Genomic DNA, 18,805 nt, shown 5'->3' with positions numbered 1-18,805 from the left:
GCTGTAAAGCGTTAATTGGTTTCGGCTATTCTGGACAGTGCTCTAGCACAGTGGGAAGCTAATGTCCAGTGTGCCAGTCTGATTTTAGGCGTGTGTTTTTTGACGGAAGCTAATCGAGGCGTCCTGTGCTTTATTGCGGGCTGCAGGTGCCCTAATGCACGAGCTGTCCAACGACGGAGCGCGGCGGCAGTTTGAGTTCTACCTGGAGGAGATGGTGCTGCCGCTGATGGTGGCCAGCGCGCAGAGCGGCGAGCGGGAGTGCCACGTGGTGGTGCTGACCGACGACGACGTGGTGGACTGGGATGAGGAGTACCCGCCGCAGATGGGAGAGGAGTATTCTCAGAGTCAGTGTCCACTAGAGCCTCCAAACCTCTTTATAGCTGACCTGTAAGGTCCCCCAAACCTCTGTTAGTGTAGATAGAAAAACAATCCTATGCCATAGCATTCTCATTACACTTATCAACAAGCGTTGGTTCAACAAAGATATGGTTCTTTCATGTTGAGATAGACCCGCTGATGTGTTTTTGTCCTTTTCTCCTTTGTTTACAGTAATATACAGCACAAAACTATACAGGTTTTTTAAATACATTGAAAATCGAGATGTTGCCAAGTCGGTCTTAAAGGAGAGAGGACTGAAGAAAATCCGATTAGGCATTGAAGGTAAGATAACTGTTTACAGTAAGTAATATGGTTTCTGTCTGGTCATATGGCATAGGGAAAGTGATACTGTTTCTGTCCGATGGTATGTCATTTGAAAGACATGCTTGGTCAGATATGTGTCAATAGAGACTCATTAGACATGAGCACGTTAAATATTTAAGTGTTGACTAACAGCGAAGCTACACCAGGCGCGTAACTGAAGTGTTCCGTTCGCGACGCTTAAAATCCATTTTAGATGAATGGTCTATTTTTTTCGAACGTACGCGCCGCTATCACATCTGGTGTAGCTACTTCCATTGAATATAGTGGAAGCTAATTGTTGCAGCAGACGAACGGAACGCTTCAGTTACGTGCCTGGTGTAGCTCAGCCCTTACACTTGTGAACGCATGCCTTGCAGGCTATCCCACGTACAAGGAGAAGGTGAAGAAGCGGCCTGGGGGTCGTCCTGAGGTCATCTACAACTATGTGCAGCGGCCGTTTATCCGCATGTCCTGGGAGAAGGAGGAGGGCAAGAGCCGCCACGTGGACTTCCAGTGTGTCAAGAGCAAATCCATCACCAACCTGGCGGCAGCTGCCGCAGACATTCCTCAGGACCAGCTGGTGGTCATGCACCCTGGGCCCCAGGTGGACGAACTTGATATCCTGCCCAATCATCAGCTGCAGCCCAGCTACCACTACGAGCCTGAGCCCGACACCCCCTCGCCCGCCACCTGACCCTCGTGCTCATCAGCAGCGCCACCAGGAGCCAGCTCGGACACTGTGGCCTTCACACCTGCTCTTCGGCCTTACTGCCCCCACAGCCCTCCTCACGCCCACTCCTCAGCCCCCTTTGATTCTAAAACATTTTGAGTTTGGAAAATTTTTGATTTTTTTTTTTAGTACGGCTTTGTGTGTCTGTTTTTTACTGTGAGACAGTGAGTTTTTTTTGGGCTCTTTAGTCAAGTGGTGCTGCACCGTGTGTGTGTGTGTGTGTGTGTGTGTGTGTGTCACTTTTCCTGTGAAAGCATAATTTGACTGCAGACAGGAACCTAGTATGTGTGTGGCCTCACTGTGAAGCATGCTACACAGTGCTACAGCTGAGTACCACTGAAAATGTCCACCATGTAGGCAACATGCAGAAATGATGTCACCTTTTAATAAAGTACCTTCTTTTGTTGCAGTGAAATGATACTTCCCATGTTATTTTTGGAAGTTTTTCTTGGTCTAAATTTGTTCAACACCCTTATTGACTTGATTTATGGGAATTCTATTTTGTGTCCGAGGTATACTATATTCTCAGTTTTAGTGCTGACCTCCATACTTGGCCACTCATGAACGATTGAGCCCACTAAACAGTTTATATGCATAACTTCACCATTTTATCCTCATAAAACTGTCACTTCGCTATGAAACAACATAACTTTGTGCTAACTTTGGCCAACATGGTCAGGATGAGCCTATAGAAAGACTGGCATTCTTTTGAAGACTGGAACGCAGTAATTAAAAAGACGCTCATGGCATCCTCAGAACTGACAGAGTTGTGGTCAGTTTTTATTTGGGGCAGCTGTGGCCTACTGGTTAGTGCTTTGGACTTGTAACCGGAGGGTTGCTGGTTTGAACCCCGACTTGTAGGAACGGCTGAAGTGCCCTTGAGCAAGGCACCTAACCCCTCACTGCTCCCTGAGCGCCAATGTAGCAGGCAGCTCACTGCGTCGGGATTAGTGTGTGCTTCACCTCAACTGTGTTCACTGTGTGCTGAATGTGTTTCACGGATTGGAATAAATGCAGAGACCAAATTTCCCTCACAGGATCAAGAGTATATATACTTATACTTACTTATTTCTTCATAATTACTGCACCTGTTTTCCAAATTGTACAACACAACCATACTAACCAGTGTCCAGTGTAACCATCTTTTCACACAACCAGCTTCTGATATTAACAACCTTACCTTTCATATTTAAATTGCCTTACTGTGGGTTTGTTATGTTGCCTTGCACAGAAAGCATTAGATGTCCCCTAGGGGTGATATTTGTCACACGTGTTTTCAGTCCACAATCCATGAGGAGAAACACTAACTCTGTAAACCGCACCATTGAGTTTGTATACCTTCTTCCAGTCATTCTTAAGTTCAAATGCATTTGTAGCTACAGCAGTTTCAATGTTCAGTTTATTACCACACATAGGACGGAGAAACGAGAACCGGTAGTTGGGAGTCATCACATCAGCGTTTACTGAGTGGGCACTTCCTCCTTAGGCTGACTCAGGGCTTCTCCTCCTGGCAGATGTGCCAACGTGTATGTGGGCATAAAATGACAGACCTGCAGTGCTGTTCCTATTGTTAAGAGATCAGTGCAGTTGAGCATTGAAGCATTTCATCTAACATCATCTTGGTGTCACTTGTTTCATATCTTTAGATTATAATTATTTTTTACAGCATACATACTATATTTAACTACAAGTCATCAGGCCGTCAACAAGTGTTTGAATAACATTCTGTTTGTTGGAGGTGTATTCTTCCCCATACTGGTCATGATAAAGAGGGGGCACAGATCAATAAATATGAACCCAGAGAATGTTAACTGACAGAAAAAAACAGAGAAAGGCCTAAAAGCGGGAACTCTCCATCACGTTGCAAGGCAATGCACCTCTCATCATTCACTGGCTTCTAGCATTCTGCCACTGGATGGCAACATATTACAAAAATATCTCAGCCCGGGACCAATGGGGTACTAGCCACTTTCTCATGATGTAGTAACTGGGCAGAAGGGTGGTTTGCATCATCCAGGTCATGCTAAAGTGGTTATTGAGAACAACATTACAGCTCAATTTGATAAAGCTTCAAATTACTCGGTCACACTGCAATTACTAGATCAGCGTCAAACTACAAAAAACTACATACATTTCATTTCAATAGCAAGAGAAACAAATATCTTTTATTTTAAAAATATCTCACTGCTGATACAATACACTTTACCATATATACTTTGCATTAATATTTCTTACATGATAGAATTACAAGATTTGATACAATTCACATAAAGAATATTTAACATTGAAACCATTTGTAGTGTAAAAACATCAAAACACTAAAACAAAAATGAGACTTTCCTCAAGGGATAAGAGCATAAGGGGACGGGTCTGGTAAATACAGAGGACAGGAGGGCCTTAACTTGCATGTTGTTGTGAACAGGCAGTATGGAAGTACGTCTGGCAGGGAAAGGCGTATGTGTGAACTGAAGCATGTGTGTTCTGTGCATGTGTGTGTGTGTGCGCGCGCGAGTTCCTATTTGACAACAGCCCTGCACCTCTCATTCTCAGCAGCACAGGGGCAGTGGCATGCGTCCTGCTGATATGCCTCCATAGGTGCCAGCTTCTCAGGTCCAGGAGTTTTTCATAACCTACCAGCGTCTAGGCACCCCACCCCCTTCCCCTTCAGTCCGACAGAGCTCCCCACCCCCCCTTCACAGGGGCCAGGGCAGGTCGCTGAAGTCCACCGGGCCTCCCAGGCCAGCGTCGGCCTCCAGCAGGCTCATGATCACCGCCATGGCCGCCTCGTCATTGCTGGGGCTGCTGGACCCGGGCTCGTCCATGATGTCAATACTCAGGTGGGAGTTGTCACCTAGAGGTAGGAATGAAACAAATAGAAATAAAGGATCATGTTGGAGTTACACACACACACACACACACACACACACACACACACACACACACAAAGCTGTAACTCACTCATGATGGAGTTGTTAGAGTATGGGTATCCTATCGAATCCGGTCCCGACACCATTCCTCCAGAGGGAAGATCTGGAGTTCCTCCGTTCTGAATCTGCAAACGATACAAAAAATATAACCATGAGAAGGACAGAAGGCAACATCCTACAAATCACAAATCATTTCCACCACCCACTTAAATTACAGTGAGTGATCCGATGTCCCTAAAGGTGGCATCTTTAAAGGATAATTCCGGTGTGATTTTGACCTAAAGTGTGTTGAAACATAATACCGAGTGTGAACGTATGTCTCATAGCTCACCTCGGCTTGTCCCCTGCACTCAGAAATCTGGCTAGTTAGCCAATGCTACCAACAGTGTTTTCGTTCGCGATTGCCTCGGCATCGGCCTAGCCATGCAAATAAATTTGTTTTACACCATTCACGAGGCTCAAAGTAGCTCCATACTTCATTGGTAGACTTATTTGGGGGCCTTGACATTTAAAAGCGAGACATGGAGAACTTTGAAAAAGCACTGGTAGTTTATTTACAAGGCGATTTATACAGACAGTACCTTATGGAATTTTAGCGTTCAGCATGCATCTTTGAATCACGATAAATTCGGCGGCAGCACGAACTAACAGGTATGATAAGGGATCAGATTCCAAAAATAATTCTGTGGAAATGCATGGATTCCAGTTGCTGCTACTGGAAGCAACTGAATCCATGCATTTCCATTGAATTATTTTTTATTTTTGTAATTTGTGTTTCAACACACTTTAGGTCAATATCACACCGGAATTCTCCTTTAAATTGTTGAGTGAACAATTATCTGTGGAACACTGGTGTTGTCCAAAAGAGTATTTCACTTCAGATTTGGTTGTGCATAAGACACAGCAAATCCTTTCATAAGACACGAGTCTATCACCACTTGTATCATGCAGACACGGTTGTATTCTGATGAGTGAAGTGAAGCGTGCCGAGGTGTGTGTGTGTGTGGAAGTGAAGCGTGCTGACGATGTGTGTGTGTGTGTGTGTGTGTGTGTGTGTGTGTGTGTGGTGATGGAGCTACAGAGCACACTTCCGCTCAGCTCCCATGGGCTCTGACCTTCTTCCCCCCGGGCGAGCAGGTGTCAGGAGGGGGCGTGCTGGTGATGTTCAGAGGGCTGGAGCCGCAGCTGGAGGGAGACGAGCCTCGAATTCTGCACACAGGAGGAGGACACAGGAACATCAGGGCCAGATAAGGGGACAAAACATACTTACTGCACCACACACACACACACACACACACACACACACACACACACACACCCTTTCCCTCACCTCTGGATCTCCATGACTTCTTCAGCGATCATGCGGCCGATCTTGCCAGCTCCAGCACGCGTGCCCCCAGGAATGCCAGGCACCGTCTGAAGTGCACGCCTCCCTCCTCCTGTGGACACACACGCCAGTCACCAACTCATCACCATCACCAACACGTCACATTCCCATCCTCCACAGACCCCCACATCTCTGCGCATCAACAACATTCACTTTGGAGTTTGCCAGAACATCAATGTGGCTATATTAAAAGATATTATGGTCTCTACACAAACCTTAAACAACTGGTCTCATGTTGGTACTTAATGTACAGATTCTGTATTGACTCTGAACCTAATGATGAACAAGTAGAATATCCTCTAATGTCACATGAGCAGTGTTGACCTGAACGTGTCCTTTACAGAGTACAAGATTGAGCACCAAAAGAGCCTCAGACTACTAAAGGAGAGCACGTAGAGGAGAGGAGAGGAGAGCGGAGGAGAAAGAGAAGAGAGAGGAGAGGAGAGGTGCTGATGAAGCTCACCCTCTGATGTTAACACACTGTCCATGCTCTGAGGCGATGACGCTGGCTGGGGGTAATTGGGATCGGCTCCATCAAGCACACTCCCTCTGTGAAGAGAGGACCGGTGTGAAATTCACAGACACGCAAACACAAACATCATAAACCCATTTATTGGTTGACAATTACTATTTATTTTACTATTCACAAATCCTTGATATTTAACCACTAGGAAGCACAAATTTAGACTCGACTCGGAAAAGGTCATGTACACTGTACCTTTAACAATAGAGTTGCTACATCATACTGATCCTTATATGAATGTGCAATGAAGAGTAGAATGCGGCTGCACTTACGAGACCACTGTGTTTGTGGAGACGATGTATTCCACCTCTTTAGTCCAGGGGTTCATGAAGCTGAACCAGCGGCTTCTCAGGGTGATGAAGGAGCCGTCCTTGATCTTGAACTTGTAACAGTTTGTATTGATTTTCTCCCGCATCTGCAGCACTAACAATGCATGAGACAGCTCATCAGACTCCAACAATGACCACTTAGAACTTATCTGCAAACCATCTTACAGTTTTAGTCATGTCTTTGTCAAATTAAGCTAATGATGAAATGATACCTTGTCTGTGACATTCGGCCAGGTGTCCAATGTCATCCTGGTGGAAATACTCATAGAAGGAAGTACCTAGAAGCTCTTGGGGTAAATATGCAAGTATAGCCGTGGCCCTAAACAAAGACAAAAACTTTGATTAACAACTGACTGTATATTAGCATTATTGTCAACTCAAATATGAATGAACTGATATCAAAACACATTTTAAAAGGGTATTTTTGGAAATTATTTTGGAATTTCTTATGTGAAAATAGAGAGAGGTGATGAGCTGTGATTGGTTGTGGACCATTTAGTCACATGGACTATTAAGAGTTGCAGCTCCGGCCCAGGCATTTTGGCCCCGTGAAAAGAAGGAACAGATTATGTGCGCACACAGATTGGCCTACGTCAACGAATCTCCGGAGGAGTCAGTTGTTCCGGGCTGGGTCTATGTGTTTGAGAAGGATCACCATCACTGGGTTTGCGAAATTGGACTCTGGCAAAGAAAGTCTATCTGTCAAATTTTGAGACCAGTCACTTTAAGATAACCAATCAGGAACATGAGTCACTTTATGTGTATGTGTGCTTTGCAATTGTCTGCTAAAGGTACTCTCTGATACGAACATGTCTGAGTGTCAACCTGTCCCTGCTTGAACTACTAATTGGCATAGTTTGTTCGGAGCTGCAAAGCTATTTGAATCTAAGAAAACTTCCGCCTCATCTGCGTTGTTAAGGGAAAGTTAACTTACTTGGCAGCTTTGTCTGTCTGTGGCAGCCACACATGGTCAGCAGCATTAGTTGGGCCCAACTAAGATAAAGGTGGGGACACCTATTCAAAACATCCCAGTGCTGCTAACATTGTGTGTCAGCCAATCAAATATACCACAAATAATTAGGAGACTATAGGCTACATGTTATGTGTTGTATGTATTGCAACTAAAGACGGAGTCCGTCTTCCTTCCTGTCAGTCGACATGAGCCCTGAGTGAGTGTGTGTGTGTGTGTGTGTGTTGGCCAGCTGATATGCATGAAGGTCACATATCTGTAACTGAGAATACACATAAGAAAGATGCATCTGACTGTTAACTGTATTGAATTATTTTTTTTGCTTCCTCTCAATAAGAGAATTATTTTTGTTTTTTGCTTGGGATTCAAACTTGTTTGATTTACTGAACTATTCTCAACTAAACTGAAGCCAAGATTTTGTTAAATGTTTGAAGTCCAACTCCTTCTCTCCTGCTCTCCTCTCCTTTTCACAAAGGTAAAGGATATTCTTTGGTCACCATTGAGGGCACCATTGCTGGTACCAGCAGTATGGAAAACACTAACACACTTAACCATAAGGCACAGATCTTCTCTGACTTAGCCCCAGATAGCAACCATTCTGACAGCTATCTCTGCACTGAAGGTCAGGGGAGAGAGAGTGGAGAAGAGAAAAGACGTTTATTACACTTGAATTATGAAGTTAAAGATATTTTATATCTAAGTTAATACAATTTGAAGGTGTTTCTTGTCAGGAGTCTTCAATTCTCTTTTAAAATGACGTTTTGATAGCATACCATATTAATTCAGTCAAGAGTTACTTCTCTTAAGAGTGGCAACATGTTTTGTTTTGGTTTGTGTTTGGTCAACATGCCTTAATTATTTTATTTTGTTTATTTTCCTAAAAAAAGAGACATGTAATGCCCTTGTTTGATATTCTTGTTAGATTTGCCAGTTTTGGAAAATGATGTGCCATTGAATTAAAATTGTCATTGAATAATTTCTCTCAAGTACATTTGTTTATACTGTTTATGGCTCACTGATGTGAAGCTGAAATCTAAACTGTTCCACCTCTGACCATGTCACATCATTTCACACTCACCTCTGGTCAACGAACACAAATTTGCCATCTATGGCATGGCGGGAGACGTATTCAGTGGGTTTAACGCGAATGTCTCCATTCATTGGTTGGGGCACAATGTGAGGGTGCAGCCGGCCAATGGCCACCAAGCAGCTCAGGTTGCAGCCTTCATTATCAGGCTCGTTGTCGTCGTCCAGGCCCATCTTGGTGGGTGGCCAGCTTTTCAAATATCCTGTGCTATGGATGGTGCAGAAACTCTTGCGGTCAGCTAAAGGTTCAAAGAGAAAGGGATTATCTTGTTTAAAATAGGAAAGACATTTAAAACTTTCAAGAGTATAGATATTGTATATGTGTATATCACATTGCACTTTTCTGCTTTTTTGCACTTCTGGTTAGACACAAACTGCATTTCGTTGTCTCTGTACTTGTACTCCGCACAATGACGATAAAGTTTAATCAAATCTAATCTACCAGTAATCTAATCTAATCTAATCTAATCTAATCTTTTTCAAAAGGGGGAAGAAACATCACTATTTGTTGCCTTGCAAAATAGAATAATGATGAAGTCTAAATTTTTCACGAGGCCTCTGTCACTTGTCTGCTGTTCTGCATGACCTACAATGTCCCCTTCAGCGAAGAGTGATTACTGTGTAATGTCCTCATTTACATAACACTACAATGGGATACACAACGGCATCTCATTCATACTCATAATGAGAAGCACACAGCCCTTCACTCAACAACAACAAACCTTTCTTTTTTGAACAGGTGGAGGAAAAGTCCTTGTCCTCCATTTTGACGGAGGGTCTGTTGCACTTCATCCGGCAGAAGAAGGAGCGCCTGGCTCCTGAGCACAGTCTGGACGGGCCAGGAGTGATGTCCGTCTTCACAGGAAGGCCAGCTGAGAGAGAGGAGAGATAGGAGAGAGAGAGAGAGAGAGAGAGAGAGAGAGAATCCATTATATTACAGTCAGTGTCACCACTGCTTCCCATACTGCTTATATTACATGTACAAAACGCATGGCTAAGAACAAGGGACATTTCCATTTGACTAAGAGTCTCATTCAGTTTTGTTGAGATGACATTGTAATGTTTTCCCATGGCTGTATCTGATTAAAATAATTAGCTGGAAGTGGGATTTAGCCTATAGCTCCCAAAAGTGACAAAACAGACTTCCTAACAACTCCAAAATGTTTTAATTTACATGTTGTGACTTGTGTATTTTTCACATGTAGATATGCCAATGTAAAATGAGACACAGCAATTTTCTAAGCAGATACAAAGTCAGAACTATATTCTCATGCAGGCAAAGCACGGCTACCTGGACACAGTGATTGTGTGTTACTGCGCCCAAGTAGTGGTGCTTTGCCAACATGAGAATATAGTTCCGAGTATGTATCTGCTTAATTTCCCAAACAGCTGTCGAGTTCCTTTAACCATGTTGAGCATCTAATGCTAGCATTAGAAGATCTGTTGAGCTTTACTTTTAGCATCGATGAGTCTTTCCCGCGGTGCGGTGTCTGATGATGACAACTGCTCTTTGACTTTGGCAATATCTTTAGGATGCAGGTAATCAAACAGACTCTGGCCAATCAGGTCATTCTGAAAACAGAAACAGTAGTGAGCGGACACTTCGTGATGATTATACAACATTCTATGGTCAACTGTAGCTTTTGCAATATGTACCTGGCTATAATTGAGGATTTTATAAACACTCTCTGAAACAAACAGGATCTTCCCACGGTCACAGCCAACAACAAAGAGAAAGCCGTCAGCGGCCTGCATGGGAAGACAGAGGGAACGGTCACATCTTCTCACTTGTGACAAAAGTGAAACACATACAAAAAACGACTGGTGGGTGATTCAACTCACCCTTAGTATTAAGTGCTTAAGTTCGTCATCTGACAGAAATGCAGGTTTGTAGTTGGCCTCAGTGTACGGATTGGTGGCCCCTGGAGAAAGTGGGATATCAAATGTTAAGAGCTGCGGGGAGGTCACAAAGGTCACAAAGGCTGATACACAGTAGAGCAACCAGTGACCAGCTGTGGTCATGGGACACAGAAGACTCATGACATGACCCATGACATGACCCGTGGCCGGAACTCAACAAGGCAAGTTCTCAACAGAATCTTTTTTGTGTCCATTTGAAGTGTAGCAAACAAGGTCTTGTTAATTTCACACATCATTTTTTTTCTTAGTAAACTTGGTACTGAAATTAAAAAAAAAAAAAACTTTTCTGCATCTTTGTAAATATCTGCACCCTAGCACATCCTCTGGTTGTAAGTGCAGTGGGTGTAGTACTTTGACAAAAGGCTTTAAGTGATAGACATATTTAACACGGACTCTGCAAGAATAACCCGTCTTACCTCTGAGGGTCTTCATGTGCTGAACAGCCATGCGCAGCACGGTCAGCTTGTCCAGTTTGCGAGACATGGCATTGCAGGTGGGCACTAAAGACGCCAGTTCATCAATGAAGCTGTTCATCTTGTCCCTCCGACGTTTCTCAATCTGGCTGTGGGCCTCCCTGAGTTCAGATGGCGGATAACACAAAGTAAGAGGCGATCCTTCCCAAACCACTGCTCGTCTCTCAAACAGTCTCAACAGAAACTATCTGACAGCAATCATCAACAGGATCATATTTGCCTGTATAAGTAACTAATATATGTAACTGTGAAATGCTGACTATTTAGATATATTACAGCTACAAATTCCTGTGATTTCACTTTTAATATTATTTTTTGTCCTCCATATATTCCAGTACACGTCACTTTTCTGTACACACTTGTTGCGTGTTTAGCACGTTGTTGGTATAACCAGGCTGAGCCTAAACACAAATGACAATTCCTTAACAGTCATGTACCTGGCATTTTTAATCCGGCCTTGTTGATCAGCACAGTCTCTGCAAAATAGAGAACACATAAAAATGTTAATCCTTAAAAAATGTAAAAAAAAAAAGTGTCACACTACGGTCAACCCATTATACTGCGACTGAAATCTCCCACATAACTGTGTATTCTATAATGACGACGGTCTTAATGATTTTACCTCCCAAGCTGTTTATCCTTGTCTGTGTCCATGCTATCCCTTAAAAGACATACATTCACATTAGCTTGAGAATAGGAATTGAACTCACTATGTACACAGACTAGCCTGATCAAATTCTGTGAGGACGGTTTATTTCATGCTTATTGCCAGTGTACGATATTTCCCCATTTTGACGCATCTATCAGTTTTGACAACATCTATGGCAACAACAACAACAACAACATGTTTCCTGTAAGGTCGGGTTTTTTTTATGTTCATGTATGTATGTTTTCCATTATTCAGTTTTCCCAAAATGAAAATGTATTTCATTTTTCAACATTGTGCAATCATTTTTTATTCTGTTCTTAATCCATATTTAGACTCAAATATGGCAAACTTTTTGATGGAATAAAAAAATAATAATAATACCAAAATATTCCACATTCAGAGATATAACCACAATTCCAGCAAACTCTTTGTGAATTGATTTTCAAAAAATACATTTCTGCTAGCGCAGTGTTTCCCAAATTTCTCTATCTTGCGGCACACACTATTTCCCATGAGAAAATCTCATGCACACCACCATGATATTAAGAATACAAAAGCCACAACAAAGCAATTTTTTTGCGGATTATTGCCCCTGCCACGAAAAAAACGTGTTTGTTTTTGTATTTTGATGCATAATCCACACAGCGTGATGAAGCATAGGGCAGTGGTAGAGTAGTGGTTAAGGACCTGAGGCTAGCATGCAACAGCCGGAAAAGTTGTGGGTTCAATTCCTGGCTCCCACCAGTGCCCTTGAGCAAGGCATTCAACCCCAAATTGCTCTAGGTAGAATAGTTCTTGCAATATAACTGATATATATAAGTTGCTTTGGATAGAAGTTTCTGCTAAATTAATAAATGTAATTGTAAATGTAGCAGACAGCTTTTTGCTACTTCTGAATGAAGTTATGTTGTTGGGAAGTGGTTGAGGTGTGATTGGCTGTTAGTTACATGCAAGTGGCAAGTGTAATACAAGTGCAACATTCCTTGACCAATATAAATGGCATCGCTGTGAATGTGCAAAACAGCAGATTAAAGTCAGGTTTAGAACCACTTTGAATAAAATAAGATTTCAATAGCCTGTTATTTCAGGCAAATTGTTAATGATTACTAAGGGCAAAGAAGAAAATATATATATTTTCCCTGCGCAGCCCTTCTCAGTTTGGGAAACACTGTGCTAGAGGAATCCAATACTGTCATTAAGAGTTGCAGGGGTACATTAAACAACTCACAGAGGACATTTCCAGGGTGAGAGGTTATCATTAAGACATCACTAAACTGAGCCTCTAGAGGGAGCTATACACTAGGGAACAGATACACCAGTGCTTTGTCTGCAGTCATAGTATGACAGCAATTTATATAACTAAACTCGTAAACTTAGAAACGTTTTCATAAGGACATCAAAATTGTAGAAGGTTGTAAATGTACTAAGGTTGTGTGTAGGCTATGTGTATATAAAAAAGAACTACACCCCCTCCCATAAAAAGTGCCATGACTATCCATACTCACTCAAATGAAAAGCCATCAATTCTGCAAAACAAAGACAAAAACAGACTCTTAAAATGTGCACTAACAGAAGACAGTAGTACTGAAGTTAGCATCTACATGGTGTGTGATTTTTGTATGGTGTTTACTCACTGGTAGTCCGTGGTGCTGCCCTTCCTCTTGCGGTTGTAGTCCATGCCTGGTGTGCTGATGGAACTGCTTATTAGATCAGTTGAGCTGGGGGACATGAACTCATTCATTGTTGAGGAAATGTCCATTCTTTGGTCTGCCATTAGATCTGAAACGAAACAGCAGCACAGACACTCACAATCTCCTACTTTGTCTTTATATGGATTACTTCTGCTGTGGAGAGGCAGGAATCACAGTTGAAAGAGACATCAAATGGGAAAGAGGAGATTTGGCAGTTAACAAGATATGCAAACTTACCACAGAGATTCATTCAGGTCGAGGTTATCAAAGTATGTCCTTCCATCCACTGAAATGTCTGTGATCTACAAAAAGAAGTGTACATTTTAAACATTTGTTCATAGTTTTTAGGCACTTCGAGCTGAAATTAGGTTTATTACAGACGGTAATGTGGGTTCTGGCCTAAAACTAGCTAGCTACCTAAAACACCACCCAGAGCCTTGTTGCCACAGCTAGAAACTTGCTAACAGGCTAACTGGTGTCATTCAGATTTATCCTGCAATGTCATGCTGGGAAAAGTTCTTTCATTTTTGCAGTGTGTTCCAGCCTATTTATCTGACCTATTTAGACATACCATCAAAATTACTTTTGACTAACTAGTTTCCTGATAAAAGCATTCCTCAAAAAGTGGCAAACTGTTGAATAGTGTTGGTTTAATCTGTAGCTACCCATCAACTTCAAACAACAAAAACAACAGCAACAATTGTACAAAACGTCCATCAAACGTATATTAACAGTAGTATATACATAGAAGTAAATAGAAGAAGCATGGAAGGAACTCAAGTCATTTGATTGGCTGTTGAGTGCAAATATCAACAATCTTACCCAAAATTACATACTCTGACTAATTTCTCCTTAGGCTTTTTGCATAGACCTCTGAAGTTTGCCAACAAAAAAAGCTTGCCCATATAAGGAGATCCGAAATCTTGCCATTTTTCCTCTGGGAAAATAACATGGGGATTTTGAATTCTCACCTTTTAAACTCTCACGGGGACAAAGAAGTCTGAAATGCAGACATTTTGCTCTACACACTTTTGTCCTCTGCCTTCAAGTAGGTACTGTGATCTTCGGTAACTTACGTTAACACGGCAAACTTAGAGCAAATTTTCAGTGCAACTTGCCATAGATAGTTAGCTTTGATGAACACCCTTATATGGGCAAAGATGGCACTTTTTGTAGGCGAACTTAAGAGGTCTATTAGACGCCGCTAATGGCTAATATCCTGAAAGCCAGCCAGAACTTATCTTACCCCCCACCCCCCAAATTTTGTGGGTAAGTCTATATGCCCAGTTAAGATGTATTTGTGCCAATCAAATTGTTTGGGCAGGCTTTATACGATGATGGACATATGAGCAACAATGAAGCAGTCATCCTCATCACCTGAGTGTGCTTGAGTTGATTTGGTTTACAACATTGCTGCCACTAGAGAAAAAGAGATGTTGATATTGCACTATCGCATTCAGGCTGGCTTCCTGGCTAGACAAGGCAAGGCAAGGCAAGGCAAGGCAAGGCAATTTTATTTATATAGCACATTTCATACCAATGGCAACCCAAAGCGCTTTTACACAAATAAGGCTAGGTTGAAACACGTCCCATAATCAAATCCAAATGTGTATTACCAGACTAAGAATTCTGATAAGACTTTAGAATTTGGCTATGTCAGGCGAGAGACGCCCTGTTGTATTGTAATTCATGATTCAAATCAGAGGGATAATGCTGGCTATTATTGTAAAGTACAATGTTGTTATATTAAATAAGCAATGTTGCAATTATTCTTCTATCTATTCTTTTAAATTGCATTTGCCAACTTCCAAACAAGCCCTTATGCAGTTTGATTGTAATGACAACACAATTTAATTGAACCATGACTTGTAAAGTAGCCTAGCGAAACATTCAATGTTTCTCCTCTACCACAGAGGAGATTATGTGTTTGGTGTGGTTTGTGTGTTTGCTGGATTACACAAAAAAAACTGGCTCTATTTTCATGAAAATTGGGCCAATGAAGAACCCATTGAATGTTCAAGCAGATCGGACTCATGGGCTGCCTGAATGAATTCATTTTCACTTTTGTTCCCATTTTCAGATATGGCAAGCCTTAGCAGAGGTCTGTGTTCACTGAGTGCAGCCTTTAAGTCTGGAATGTTATTATTTAGTAACCTAAACCTATACATTCTATTTTTCCATTTAGCTTAATGGTCATTGGTTATTTTGGTCATTTTTCATTTTATTATCAACAGTTGACTATTTTTCAGCACATTAGCCACTAGCTCACTACTTTGTACTTGACTCATGCATAACTTTGTAGACTAAAAATTAGGATAAATATGCTTTGGAATAGGAAAAAAAATCCTTCCAATCAATGTATTAAGATGCAAGTGACACAGTTATAGTGTTAACATTAATTTTTATGTAGGGTTCTTAGTTACACAGGCAAGGAGCACAACAAGTTGATATGAGCTTGACAAAACACATCTTATCTTGATCCATATGTAAGGATGCAGTCAGCGATTTGTGTATTGCAAAAGATTGCTGATATTTGTGCTCAACAGCCAATCAAATGACACCCCTCCCTTCCGTGCTCCTGAAGCATCACGTTGATCAGCTGGGATTCTTTATGGCTTGTTTTGTTTCCTATTAACAGACCTAGGACTGTGAACAAACATCAAAGTTGTTTTGAATGTACGGACTGCTGTGCTGAGTGGGTAGAGATGTGTTAGAAAGCTTACTCAGAACTTTAAAGCAACACCAAATAACTTTTCCTCTGTCGCACGCACTATTTGTTTATCCAGCACCTGTTTGCAAATAACAATGTCCACAGACAAGGTAGAATATGTTGCATGATTTTATGAAAGTACGATGTATTGCGACATCAGATGCAAGTCAAATTTGTAGTTTCTCATGTCTCATTCCATCGAACTACAGATCCGCTACCGATCCCGCAAACTTACATAGATGCGGTTATAGTCGATAGAGGGTCTGGAAGTTTAATACAGAAAGTGCCGTTCACCCTGTTATGAGTTGACGAACCACTGAAACGATTTTCGAAACATTATTTTAAGGTACAAAAAACTCTTTGGTGTTGCTTTAAAGTAAATGCTTTAAACTATAGATTAATTATATAAATTATAGAGAGCTGACACTGCTTAGACTGTTTTTGGAAGTGAGCCAATATTTAAACTATTTTCCTCACACTTTAACCACTTGCCACCAGCATTAATTGACACGTTTTCAAAAAGTGGGTTTTGAGCATGAGCGTTCTGCCTGCTGGTCAGTCTGCATCCCACTTAAGGTCACCAGTCTGCTGAAATACAGTAGCTTAGATGCTGGAAAATTCAAGCACTGTCAGGGCCTAACATCACACATGCACCTATCCCTGCCATCATAAGGCCATCCAGAGGATGGCAAACAATAGCCCCCAGACCCCATTTAAATACATAAAGTTTTTATGAGGCAAAGGCTTTTAGGGTTATGGTATTTAGCAGACGCTTTTGTCCAAAGCTACATACAAATACTGTAACTTTTCACTTAAGCGCCTCACAATAGCTTAAATTTAAATGTAATATTTGAGGTGCACCAAATAGGCTATAGGCCTACATTTTTCCATCAGTGTGCATGTTCCCTGGAAACCCTTTATTACTTGGTGTAGATCATAGATAAGGGTAAAGAAAAAATCAAGAGTACAAATGCCCCTTATTCGTCTATCAGCAAGTGCACAGTAGTGAAATTAGTGCAAGATGAATTATAGTGCATTTTACTGGAGATGGCATCTTCCTATTTGACTCTGAGCCATATTCCCACACGGCTGTGCTGTGCTCACTCACATACTCCAACCAGCGGAACACCCACGCGTAACCCAATCCTCATCTTTGGAAGCATTAACGTCACTTGAAATTTATTTACTTGGGCAAATTACCACAACAGCATGCATCTTTAAACGAACGTCCGTAACATGAATTCTTTACTCTTTATCTCAACCTGTAGTTACATATTAAATATCCGAGGCTTGTGAAAAAATTGAGTTCTCTATAGTCAAATTAGCAAACACAAGCTTGGGGTGTCCTCGTATAGCCAGGGCCGGTGGCATCGTAGAGAATCTGATGGATATATCAGAAGGGATACAAAAAAAAACTTTGTCATCCATTATGTGTTTGAATAATACTGTTCTATACGATTTGAATATGGAAACACGCGCCGCAGTGTCTTAGCTAAACAAGCCAGTTTGATACACATGAAAGACAGTCCTTGTTACCCAAAGAAACTACGTACGATGCACACCCATGACAGGTACAAAAATGAAAACCCTCAATCTTCAACATTTTACGTGTCTGTAATGACCATGGAGTTGCAACAAAAACAATTTAGTTAATAATCCGTTTGTGGATGACATCTAGGAAGCCATCTCGAAATTCACAGCATAACATTAAAAGAGCCATAGGGCCATAGAGATGGCTCTGATTAAAATCATTAAATGTTAGCGTGCTAATATTTCCGCATAACGTTAATGTGTCTGACTGTAATAACCTACCCACATCACTCATGATTCACCCCCATCTCTCTTCCAGGCTGACGTCAGACGGGAAGGGAGGCATCATTCAATACTAAATACATTTTTGAGTTAATTCTCGTCGCCACAAATTACGATGCACATTTAACCTTAACGAATTTACATTACCGACATGTAACGTTGTTAGTTAAACCATGGTGGATTAGACCGTCTACGGTCAGCTAGCGTTACGTATGGACTTTGGCAGCTCGGCACAGCGCAACAGAAACGTAGCATAAGCTAACGTTGATGCTAAAGCACAATAAATGCAACTTGACTAGATCAAATGGAATGCCATGAAGGATACATCTAACAGACCGCTAGGAAAGAAACTGTGATCTTCGCCAGATTTCAATATCGTGATATAGTTAATAAAGCGACACCTGGTTGTGAAACTATCTGACAAATATGTTCGACAGAAATTAGGCGGATAGAAGCTAATCAGATATGCAAAGGCTCCCTAGCCATAACGTATGTCCCTTCAGGGGATCAAATAAATACTATATCGACTTAGGTCTGAGTTGACAAAGTACTCATTTCCGTGACAATGACCTATCCATCATTTAAGAAATCGCAACATAGCCCACAGCAAATACCAGTTCAGCTAGTTGTCCTACTGCACCTACAGAGGGAGAACCCTGAAGAAGAGAATGCCCCTCCTACTGCAAATCAATAGTTCTAGCAGCTATGTCACTGGGGGAAAAACACATTGTTCATCGACTTCATACGACACAAGAACACATTAACATTCTCAATAATCAAAAACCATACTTGCCTCTGATTTTAGGGCATATCATGTAGCTTTCACTTCCCAGATGCGAAGTCTAACGTTACTTGAAAAAATGTGTGACATAAATGGCATCGGTCTGTGACCTACTTTCTTCTCCTCGTCATGACTG

General features: G+C 41.7%; 2 protein-coding genes across 7 annotated transcripts in view; one reads left to right on the top strand and one right to left on the bottom strand.

The window, feature by feature from the left end:
* btbd10a (BTB (POZ) domain containing 10a) overlaps positions 1-5,344 on the top strand; it is a 15,849-nt gene extending 10,505 nt beyond the window's left edge. For 3 of the 4 annotated variants that reach the window (XM_048256434.1, XM_048256435.1, XM_048256433.1), the window contains 3 exons: positions 147-344; positions 550-660; positions 1,059-1,826. In XM_048256434.1, coding sequence (XP_048112391.1) covers positions 147-344; positions 550-660; positions 1,059-1,375 — 626 coding nt within the window. In that variant the 3' untranslated portion in view covers positions 1,376-1,826. Of the gene's footprint in view, positions 1-146; positions 345-549; positions 661-1,058; positions 1,827-5,329 lie in introns of those variants that run through there. The other variant, XR_007194998.1, reaches the window with a different exon arrangement.
* On the bottom strand, positions 3,549-18,805 carry arntl1a (aryl hydrocarbon receptor nuclear translocator-like 1a). Of its 3 annotated transcripts, none has more exons than XM_048256429.1 (19): positions 18,682-18,805; positions 13,604-13,668; positions 13,310-13,454; positions 13,181-13,201; positions 11,649-11,687; positions 11,464-11,502; positions 10,970-11,127; positions 10,476-10,555; positions 10,290-10,382; positions 10,088-10,205; positions 9,356-9,505; positions 8,626-8,872; positions 6,790-6,896; positions 6,521-6,671; positions 6,189-6,274; positions 5,669-5,777; positions 5,454-5,547; positions 4,370-4,463; positions 3,549-4,262 (listed from the first exon to the last, which is right to left on the bottom strand). In XM_048256429.1, the coding sequence occupies exons 2-19, from the start codon at positions 13,614-13,616 to the stop codon at positions 4,105-4,107; spliced, it is 1,902 nt and encodes a 633-aa protein (XP_048112386.1). In that variant the 5' UTR covers positions 13,617-13,668; positions 18,682-18,805; the 3' UTR covers positions 3,549-4,104. The 3 variants fall into 3 exon arrangements, with proteins under 3 accessions (XP_048112386.1, XP_048112387.1, XP_048112388.1); XM_048256430.1 differs by lacking the exon at positions 18,682-18,805 and adding an exon at positions 17,889-18,546; XM_048256431.1 differs by lacking the exon at positions 11,649-11,687.

This window comes from Alosa alosa, chromosome 11 (genome assembly GCF_017589495.1).
Source record: "Alosa alosa isolate M-15738 ecotype Scorff River chromosome 11, AALO_Geno_1.1, whole genome shotgun sequence".
Classification (NCBI taxonomy): domain Eukaryota; kingdom Metazoa; phylum Chordata; class Actinopteri; order Clupeiformes; family Clupeidae; genus Alosa; species Alosa alosa.
This window is presented reverse-complemented; position numbering and strand designations above follow the sequence as displayed.

Bases quoted from the DNA above. Each gene is read 5' to 3' on its own strand.
- arntl1a (XM_048256429.1), bottom strand. The intron at 10,383-10,475 runs GTGAGTTGAATC...CTTCCCATGCAG, and splicing joins TTAAGCACTTAATACTAAGG to GCCGCTGACGGCTTTCTCTT. The intron at 5,548-5,668 runs GTGAGGGAAAGG...TCCTGTGTGCAG, and splicing joins GAAGTCATGGAGATCCAGAG to AATTCGAGGCTCGTCTCCCT.